This window comes from Ailuropoda melanoleuca, chromosome 1 (genome assembly GCF_002007445.2).
Source record: "Ailuropoda melanoleuca isolate Jingjing chromosome 1, ASM200744v2, whole genome shotgun sequence".
In the NCBI taxonomy this organism is placed as follows: Eukaryota; Metazoa; Chordata; class Mammalia; order Carnivora; family Ursidae; genus Ailuropoda; species Ailuropoda melanoleuca.
In genome coordinates this window covers 212,414,951-212,425,775 of record NC_048218.1, presented here as the reverse complement: position 1 = coordinate 212,425,775, position 10,825 = coordinate 212,414,951, and the positions used below count along the sequence as shown (strand labels likewise).

Here is a 10,825-nt window from a genome sequence, read left to right as displayed (position 1 = left end):
GTCTACACACGGCTAACAAAACTGCCTGTCAGATAATACACGTCTACACACGGCTAACAAACCTGCTCCTGTCAGATAACTACACGTCTACACACGCTAACAAAACTGCTCCTGTCAGATAACTGCTAAGAAACACGACGTGTGTTCTGAACCTGGGCAGAGGTGGCAGGGGTGCAGTCCTGCTGTGAGGGAAGGTGTGGGTAAAGGCACTGGAGGTGGCAGGTGCAGAGGTGATTTATCACACTCAGCAAAGAGCCAGCCAGGATGGGCACGAGGCCAGGCAGCAACTGCAAAAAGTTTTCAGGACATTCTTAACAAACACTCCTCAAAAACACATACACATACTTTCATGGATGGCACCAGTCAACCACACGTCTCAGTCTCTGCCCCTAAAGGCCTGACCCTCCCGAGCCTCATAGCACCTGACCCTCACTTTGCTTCCACCTTAAAGGGAGCACCACCAAGAAACAGGAGAGTGAAACCACTTCGCTTCAGGGTCTGGAAAAACAGCACAGCAGAAAACATATACATGAGAACAAAAAATACAATTAATATAGGAAAATATTAAGCAATTGAGTAATTATATCAATATACACGGGAGGAAAATTAGACCCTTAGCAATCAATTGTTTTATTTTTTTGTTCTGTTTTGTAAACTTATACTACTAATTCTGATTCAAACATTTTGCTATAGTATTCATTTACTTTCCACTTAATATCATCTTCAAAATTTCAACTTTATGATAGATTTCTGAGTATATGTTAAAAGTACATTCACAATATAATTAGAAAATCTGACTTCATATTTCTACTAGATCAGCAATTTTTCTATATTGATCATATTACACAGACGTGAATCACGTTTTTACCAAGGTGACAAGTCTTATCCTCCGGCTACAGGGAAATAAAGCTCTTCTCTAAGAGTGTTGGTCTTAGGAGGACTACAGAGGCGAGGAAGCATCAGAAATGGTACCTTGGACTCCCTTTTCTTAAGATCTTCTCTTGACAACCTCTCTTTTTTATCCGTGTTACTTTGGTGCCTCTCTTCACCAAAATGAAAGCCTTCCTTGTGTCGCTTTTCCTTGTGTCTTTCTTCCCCTTCCCTGTCAGAGAAGGAATTACTTTTTTCTTTTGGATACTTTTCTTTTTTTTCCCTTGTGCTGCTTTTTTCTCCATGTTTCCTTTCTCGATCTGGTTCTTTCTGCTTCCTGTGTCTCCTTTCACCTTCTTCTTTATACAGCCAATACTTAAGAGGATTGTCTTTACTGTCGCTGTACTGCAGCTTTGAAAGGGACAGATTGAAAAATGCATGAGCATACGAAACATGGGCTGCCATCCTTCATATGTGTCATGATAAAGGCAGTGAAACTGCATTGCCCTCACTCCTCTATCCTGACTCTAAAGTTGTGCTTCTAGGGGCGCCTAGGTGGTGCAGTCGTTAAGCGTCTGCCTTCGGCTCAGGGCGTGATCCCAGTGTTCTGGGATCGAGCCCCACATCAGGCTCCCCCGCTGGAAGCCTGCTTCTTCCTCTCCCACTCCCCCTGCTTGTGTTCCCTCTCTCGCTGGCTGTCTCTGTCAAATAAATAAATAAAATCTTAAAAAAATAGATAAATAAATAAAGTTGTGCTTCTGGAAAGAAAAACTCACTGCTGGCCACACAACACACAGGATAGTGGCAACACTGTACTCCTGCTTCACCCTGCTGTGGAAAACCACGTCCAAACTCCTCAGCCTGGCAAGTATGCCCCCCTCATCTACAGCCACGTCCTTGTCATTCTTGTCACCTTCTCCCCAACTGTGAATGCATCCTGTACTCCACCAACCCTAGTCCCTCCTGAGAGATGTGTGACTTTGGTGAGCAGAGCACCATGTGCCCCGCCAACCTCTGTCCTTGGCAGTTCATATGTCTGCTCTCCCCCAGGGAGATTCTTAAAACTGGGCACCACTGTTCAGTCATCTCTGATTCCCCAAAACCACTCTGGGTGCTCAGTAGTAACTGCTGACATCCATCACATGGTGACGCGCAGCTCTCTGCAGAACATGCTGCCAACGTGTCCTATTTTCGGCTCAGACTCACAGTTTTGGGAGCATCATCAGCATGTCTCAGCTGAACCTCAAATGAAACTGCCCTTTTCTCCCACCCAAGGCCTCCTCTACTCACACCCAACAGGGGGTCACCGATCACTCTACAGCCACAGGGCCCTTACCTCCTTTTTGGCTCAGTCTCCGGGGTCCCCACTCCTGCCCCCCCTCCCGCAGCCGCCCAGCAGCCTCCTGACTCCTCTCCTTCACCTGATTCCCACCCACTCTGCTCATCTCTGCCAGGATAACCTTCCTAAAGAAAAACATGCTGGCAAGCTCCATGACCAAACTCCTCAGTCATAAAGTTAGATTACTACAACACACCTGTCACCAAAATCAATTCTATGCAGATTAAAGATTTAAGTGTCTAAAAAAATTATAAGGACCCGGAACAAAATACAGGCGACTACTTACATAATCCTGGTGTGGGGAAAAGGCTCTCTGAGCATTACACTGACAACCGAAACAGTGAGAGACAGACTTGACTACTTCATAACTTTAAACTTACTTACAAAAAAGATCCCACAGACAAAATTTGAAACAGAAATGGAAACAAAAATAACTAGCAGGGAGCTCATCTTTAAAGTACTCTTAGACTAAAATGCTCCATTAGAAAAGTAAGCAAACATACACAGGCAGTAACAAACAACAGGGCAGTAAACCCTTTCATAAAATGCTCAGAAATACTCCTTTGTTCTGAATCAAATTAGCACAGATTAAAAATTATGATCATGCCCAACTGCTGCTTTGGACATGGGGAATTATACTCTGATGATATAAATAATTATAGCTTTTTTGCAGAGCAAATGGGGTACGTTTACATTTACCTTCATCTAGGAAGTTCATTGCCAGAAGTTAATCATAGGAAAATAATTAAGAATAAGTACAAAAACTTTACCCCCTGGATGTCTTTATAATAAAAAAAAAAATTCAGAAGCAACCCAAGTGTCCAAAAAAAAAGCAGATATATCAAGAAAACTATAACACACCCATATCATTATATTGTGCAGCCATTAATATTATAGAGAAATATGACTTAGAAAAACGTTCCAAGTGTATCTAGTTTAAAGTTTATAAAAGAGCAAAAATCCAATTTAAGAAAACAAATAGATATATATGTACATATACAGAAATGTATATGTAAACCTACTCTGTTAGGATATATACTTAAATACTATCAATAATTGTCTTGGGGTGGAATTTGTTATTATTTTCTTCTTATTATTTATTTCTACTTTCGAAATTTTCCAAAATCACCATGTATTTCTCCTGGAAAGATAACACGTATCTGTAAGGAAAAGTGGCTGACAACTTCCTCAGACCTGAATCCTGTGTGACAAGACTTTCCAGAAATGCTTCTACTAACAGCGCATGACAGCCTCTATTCTGCAGACTCTGGAGAGCCTTCCTGGGTTTGCCCGCGTACCTTTCTTTCTCTGTACCGTCTTTCTCTCTCTTCTTCCCCCCTCTCAGGGTCTTCATCTCTCCTCTCCTTCTCTTCCGGTCTCACTTTGATTACTACAAAAATAGAACAGATTTTTAACATTCCCAAATGTCAGCACGTCAGAATGACCTAACATCTTGCTGCAGTCTTTTTTTTTTTTTACAGATATTCTTTTTTTTTTTTTAAGATTTTATTTATTCATTTGACAGAGAGAGAGACAGCCAGCGAGAGAGGGAACACAAGCAGAGGGAGTGGGAGAGGAAGAAGCAGGCTCCCAGAGGAAGAGCCTGATGTGGGGCTTGATCCCAGAATGCCAGGATCACGCCCTGAGCCGAAGGCAGACGCTTAACCGCTGTGCCACCCAGGCACCCCTGCAGTCTTGACTGTACATATTGCATTATTATATAGTATATGTTAACACATATGAAAACATATTCTTCAATTAAAACACATCCTTCAACATCAAGCATGAAAAGTTCCCTATCTAAACTTAAAATGGGCTAAAGAGGGAGATCGTAATGGCAACTGCCACTGAGACGACCTGGAAAAGATCAGACTGACCCACTGGAAACTCGAGGGGGGCCCCAGACCATACACACGCCATCTGAGTACCTGGTCACTGGCACAGGTGCTCAGGGAAACAGAGCCCAGTCCACTAAGAAAAACTGGCCCACTCACCAAGTGCTCGGAGGCAAAGAAAGAAATGCCTGCCTCGGGGACGACGGGGGAACCTCTCAGGGCCCACTGCTGAGGGCGCAGTGGATGGAGGAGTCCCCTGTGATAAGGAGGCAACGTGCAGCCCACCTGCCAGCATGCACCCCTACCCACAATTTGAGATCTCTCCCGGATAGTGAAATTAGAGATTCACTTTTGAATCTGCAAAGATTAAAAAAAAAAAAGTCATTAGGCTTAAAATTAAGAGAATCGATAATTTAAAAGATGAGGACAAAATCAAACAGAAATCACTGAAACAAAGTTCATTCATTCAAAAAGTGCTTGTGGAGCACTGACTGCTATTCTGGGAGCCTGGGATACAAGAGATCAAAACAATGGGGCTGGGGGAGACAGGAGTGGCAGGGAGCAAAGGGCCAGGTTCCAGTAGACAGCAGGAGAAAGACTGGGGTCCGAGTGACTCCCAGGTTTTCCAACCTGAAAAAGGGAAGGATGCAGCTGCCATCAACTGAAATGGGTAAGGTTTTGGGGAAGCAGGATTTGCGGGGATTTCAGCAGCCCAGTTCAGGACCCAGTAAGTTTCCCACGTCTATCAGACATCAAAGCACAAGAGAACATATAAGCCTAGAATTCAGGGATGAAACCTAGCTGGGAACCAGAACTTGGAAATCAAGAACAGATGACTAGTATTTATAATCATGAGAAAGGATGCAGTCACTGAGGGAGAGAGCAGCTGCAGAAGTAGTCCAAAGAGCAAGGCCACACTTCACAGAAGGGGAGGCTCAGAGGAGATGGGGAAGAGACACATAAATGGCCAAGGAAGAGGGAAGGAATGTCAAAGAGTCTAATTGTACAATTACTCCTATCAATAATGCATTGAAAAAACGAGATCAGGTAGCAACCAAAAAAGATCTAAGAACAAAAAAAATGTTATTAGAAATATATACCAAGAACATCAAAATAATAACCCTAAAAAGAGGCAATGGAGAGTAAGATAGTTGCTGTTAAACATGCTGAGTGGTGACCCGCTAACCCATAACCCCACCCCTAAGTACATCTTACCCAACAAAAATGCACACTCACGCTCCAAGGGGTGCCCTGCCGCCGGGTTCTGTGCAGACACACGCAGCGGCCTCAAGAGCAGAAGGCAACAGTACGTAATAGGGAACATGAACAGAGAGCCTTGGTTTCCGTCCTGTTCATAACCAGGACCTCAAGCCTTCCTGATGATTCTAAGAATTACTATATATTCTTTAAATATATTCCTTTTTGTTTACATTAGCTAGTTAGAATTTTTTAGAAAATCATATACTATTTGTACCATAAAAAAATGATGATACTTACATGGTGGGGGGGGGAGTATGCACATTTACCTTAGAATTCCTGGGATTTAGATAAAAACATTTAAATCTTGCTTACAATAAAACTGACACTTTTGAGGAATTCTTCTTATTAAAGAGCATTATTTTTGTTTATTTACAATGTGGACTGAGCTTCAGTCAGGTAGTCTAAAATGTGTTTCAATAGTAAAACTCCAGCAAATAATGAGAAAATTGTTACTCCTTTCATTCACTGAAAGGAGTTTTTAAAAATGTCAAAAAGAAAACAGTGAAAAGTACACACACACACACACACACACACACACACACACACACACACCAGAGGCCTATACCTTCAAGGTCAAGCTAAGACATTTATGAAAACCATGAAAGAAAATACAACGATGAGTGAGCACTACAAGAGGGAAATGCCCCTGAGCACTAAGCCCTTTACGGAGAAATACTGACAAGGTGCAGCCACAGCTAAGCAGTGCCTCAGGAGGGAATAAGGAGCTGCACGGACGTTTCACAGTGGAGACACGCACCTGCTCGCACCCTGCGCTCCGTTCTGTCCAGGAGCTGACGGCCCAGCAGGCTATGGTGGGCTGCCGTCTGCCTGAGCTCCTCCCTCCTAGCTCTGCGGTCTCTGTCCTTGTCCCTGTCTTTTCCTTTACCGTGAGACCTCTCTGTGTCCTGTTCTCGGTATTTCTCTTTATGCCTTTCTCTGTCCCGGTCTCTGGAGTCCTTTTTCCTTTCCCTTTGCTTTTCTCTGTCTCTGTCTCTGTCCCCGTGAGGGTTCTCCCTGGAGGTGTGGCCATCTCTCTCGCTGGGCCTCTCTCTGTACTTGGAGTCTCGGTCTGGTTCCCTGTGCTTGGGCTCTTTGTATTCAGGGAGGTCCATTTCTGACCCCTTATGCAGCTTCTTTTCTCTGTGTTTCTTATCTTCCTTGGGACTACCCGATTGTGCAGCCTAAACCAAGAGAAAAAAAGCAGAATTAGAATCTGAGCCATACTCAGTGAGGGGTTTTAACGCTAGCTTCAACTGCTTTCCATCCCAGCAAGATGGGCCTGGAAGAAGAGTCTGAATACGCAGTAAGTGAAATCAGACTGAGCATTTCTATGACTGGCAATGGGCACCCATTTATCTGAAACATCCATGTCTGCTGACAAGTCAAATCTGAAATACTACATGGAATAGAAAGAAAAAGGGATATTGAAACTGCGTCTTAAAGTCTCTGAGACACCAACAGCCTGGGTCCCATTCAAAGAACAAGGACTTATAAAATTCTCAGGAGGTCTTGATCTCAACTGCTGTTAACCTTAGAAATAAAACTGCCAGCAAAAATGGGTTTATTCGGGAATGGCCGCGAACTGCGCTCTGGGACAATTAAGCTATGGCAAAACCGGGGGTGATTCTGCAGAACAAAGGAGGGGAGGCTCTTCTACAGAGGAGAGGGGAGCTGGGCGGGGCTGCTATAAGCTGAAAGTCCATTGGCGTAAACGGGGAGCTGGGAAGTGTAGTGGCCTCTCATTGGCTGAGCTGTTGCCAGGGCAGGAGGAAACCTTCCTCCCTCCTGCCGGGATAGTAAAATAGCACCACTGGGAGATGCACTCTGCTGTTGGGTCTGCAGTGCACAAGGGAGTGCGTGCTGCCCCTGCGGGCCTACCGACTCCGTTCCAGAGGGGGTTTCCTTTTACTCACTTTCACAGCCCAAAGTTCCTTTCACATACACCACACAGAGACACACGCACACACGAACATGCACACACGCACACACGAACATGCACACACACGCAAACATATCACAGAGAAACCACACATGTGTACATATACCACACGCACATATACATGCACACACACTCCACACACATGCATTCAGTGCACGCCACACACATACATGCACACACAGACACACATGGCCCAAGCCCCAACACATAACAGAAACCTGACGGAGCTGCTGGATGCTGGGCTGAGCGGGACAACCCTGTCCCACCAAGTTCCAGACCTATTAACCACACGGCTTTATCTCTAAGTCAAAAACACTTCTGAAATGAGTCACACATAAACAAAGTTGAGAAGCCGGTAAAAAACTGCCCAAGAAACCGCCCAAGCTCCAAAAGGACCCCAACTCAAATCTTTAAGATACAGTACCAAAAGATGTTTTCTGAGGTCATCTGCTTTCCAAGTATCATCCTTTGTTCTTCTCTAAAAAGAAAAGGATATAGTTAGAATTTTTAAAATTTAAAAACTAATTTTGTACACTCTAGTGAGCTACTTTTTCATTAGGCCATTTAAGTCACTGGCAATTAGTCCCTGACATGCAAGAAATTACTACCTACTAGAAGAAAAGGTAATAGTAATGCACATTTTAAAAAAATTATTCCCTAGTCTAAAATTACCTACAAATAATGTGTAGAATTTGTTCCTCTGGCTCCTTATTAAGTGTAGGTCAAACACACTCCGCACCTTCCCCATGTCACCCAATGGCTGTCAGTGCCCAGTCCCACTGCCCAGCAGCATTTCTGGCTGCCAACGAAACAGATGTCCTGGAGTGTCCCTGCCTGACAGGCTGTTCCCCCCGGCCCAGGTATTGAGCATGCAGCAACATGACTCCTCCATAAGCACACACACAATTCACCGGCCACATGCAAGACATATTTAGATCATGAAGGAACTCACTAAGCAAATTAATCAAGGGTGCTTCCTATAGACAACAAGGAAGATTTATCCGGATTATTTCACTTTTCCTTTGAGAAACACTGCTTTGAGGGTACAAAAAAAGTAAGATTTTAAGTTTCAGATTTAAAGCAAATGTAGTACAAATGAAAAACAAAAACTTATTCTTGGATAAGCCACCAAAAATCTTCCTGGTAATGTGAAAATTAGGGAAACAGAAAAACAGTTCACAATAGTTCATAAATACACTAACTAGAAATAAATAAAAAGCAATCAATTATAAGAATCTAGCCAACGTATACTATAACCACAAAATTTACTGTGATCTACTATAATGAGAAAATCGTATTTTTTGATAAACTGGTAGATTTAACAAAATGGGTCCTCAGTAAGACTTGGTGTAAGATAATCAGCAGCGATTAGCATAGCTACAACTTATAGTTTCTGAACACTGAAATTTTTTATGTCTCAAGTTCACTGCTCTGTATAGAGGGTTAACATAGGACATTTTCCAAACAAATGGTCCAAACTCAACAGAGAGCCCGTGTGCCCCTGGAAGAGGACAAGAGCTAGAGACCCCTAAAGAGTGAAAAGGCACCAGCCAGGGCCCCTGGACTGGACCTCTTGCTGGCTGTAATTGCATGACTTACGTTGACAGGTAAAAACCCTGAAGCCAACAGCTCTCTGACAGAACACAAAGTCTTCCTTCTGCCTTTTTCATCAACCTAGTTTTGGGCTCTTGAACATCGGGCAAACGGCCTTGCTCACCGCTAAAGATTTTTGTTTCTTTTTTTCTCTTTTAAATGTCGTATGTTATTTCAAAAAAAAGAATGGTTTACGTTATAAAATAACACACAGCTCCCTCATGCTCTATCCCAGCCCCCATGTGTCACACATATTTTTAGGGACTCTGCGTACATATGTGTCAACAGAGTGCTTCAGACCAGGAGTCTTTTGTCTTTTTACCCTCCACTTGGCCCAGGTCTCTTAAAGACCAAACCCACCAGCATTTCAGCACCTGTCCTGTGTGGAACAGAGACACCAGTTAAAGTTTGGTCTCTCCAAGTACAGAATAGAAAGGCAGTGCTTTCCCCTACAAGGGGAATAAACCTCACCCTGAAAATGAAAACATAAGAGGGGAACCGCCTACACAGCAAACCCTTCAAGCTACAGGTTTACTCGGTCCACACACAGGCAAACCTGAGAGTTCAAATCCATGGAGATCACCAGGTGACCCCAGGCTGTGTGTCCACTGCATAAAATGAGCAGCAACTCCAGAAAGAGCCCTACTGTAGCCTAGCAGCATCTCACAGAAGCCACCTGGTGAACCAGCTGAATGATGCCCATTTACCACAAGGATCTCCGGAGCACTGTGCAGGGAGAGCCTTAGACAGCTTGGTGGTGCTGTTTGACCCTAGAGTACAGCAGGACCTCAAAGGAATTCTCTGGGGAACCCAGGAGGACGGTGTGGGAGCACGGGCACCTCACCCATCATCCTTTCGGGAGGCAGCGGCTGCAGAATATCTCCTCCTGGGCCACTGTCCTTTTCTCTCATTACACTATTTACTGTTTATTCTTGAGCCAGACTCAGAGGCAGGAAAGCCAGAGTCTTACTCTTACGGTAATGCTCTGGGCCTATTATCTCCAGCCATCCCTCAAGCCCCACTTTCCTATTCCCAAAAAGCAGTTTCCCCAAAGCACATAGATCCCAGAACATCATGCCCCAACTTACCAGCTCAGCCACCTGGACCTGTCTCCAAACCCCTCAGTGGATGTAATTTCCACCAATTATACCACCCAACCCAGGAGTTTCCAGGGTGTCCTGGATTGGCAGCACTGTGCAGCCACCCGATGCCTTCAACACCCAGAACCATCTGTTGAGCAAACACTCACTCGCTTGCCAAACGTTAAAGCTAGATGTCAGCTGAACTGGTTAGTTGCATGTTAATAAAGGCTTAAAGTGCTAAGTTGTCTTGTTTTCCACAAATCTTTTGAAAACAGCTGCCACAGCTCCTGACACCTGGCGGCTAAGCACCCTTGCCCTCAGCATACAGGTTGCTGGCCTCAGTGGCTGGGCTGGAGGCCCACGACTGGCCTGGTGGGCAGGGCACCGACATTGCATTCTCAGATCAGATGCAACCCATCATTAAGTCCTACTACTTCTTCTTGTAACATTTTCCTAAAATGAAAGAAATCCAATTTCTTTCTTGCCCTAAACCCAGCCCAGACTTTCACGCCGTGGCAGTCACATGGTCTGTGTCTATAGCACCACTGGTCTAACCCAGGAGATCTAGTTCAGAGCACCCAGGGGTGGTGTCCCTTATGGCAAGAATGCCTGAATTACAGGCTGGAAAGAGCAAAGACACTGGAGGCCATGGAAGGGTGGCCTACCAAGCCCACAGAGCAAGAGACTAACTAGTGCATTTGTTGCAAGATGCAAAGAGGGGAGGCTGGTTCACACACAGCTTTAGGAATGAGACATAATTTACCTTTGACTGTCTTTTTTAAAATTACCCCTTAATGCTAGAAAATGTTTTAAATTATCAGCAAAGAGAGACATTTTGACTTCTTTGCCGATTTGGATACCTTTGATCCCTTTTTGTCATCTGATTGCTGTTGCAAGGACTTCTAGG

At 44.2% G+C, this 10,825-nt stretch overlaps 1 protein-coding gene across 9 annotated transcripts in view; it reads right to left on the bottom strand.

Moving 5' to 3' along the window:
* The window catches only part of DYNC2I1 (dynein 2 intermediate chain 1), a 67,553-nt gene that overhangs the window by 47,752 nt on the left and 8,976 nt on the right, over window positions 1–10,825 (bottom strand). For 6 of the 9 annotated variants that reach the window (XR_004619450.1, XR_004619451.1, XR_004619453.1 and 3 more), the window contains exons 2-5: window positions 7,668–7,721; window positions 6,062–6,485; window positions 3,508–3,599; window positions 973–1,281 (exon numbers count right to left, since the gene is read on the bottom strand). Coding sequence is in view for 5 of the 9 variants with exons in the window: in XM_011230140.3 (XP_011228442.2) it covers window positions 973–1,281; window positions 3,508–3,599; window positions 6,062–6,485; window positions 7,668–7,721 (879 nt within the window). In the remaining 4 variants the exon portion in view is untranslated. Of the gene's footprint in view, window positions 1–972; window positions 1,282–3,507; window positions 3,600–6,061; window positions 6,486–7,667; window positions 7,722–8,195; window positions 8,282–10,825 lie in introns of those variants that run through there. The other 3 variants (XM_034640186.1, XM_034640193.1, XM_034640198.1) reach the window with 3 other exon arrangements.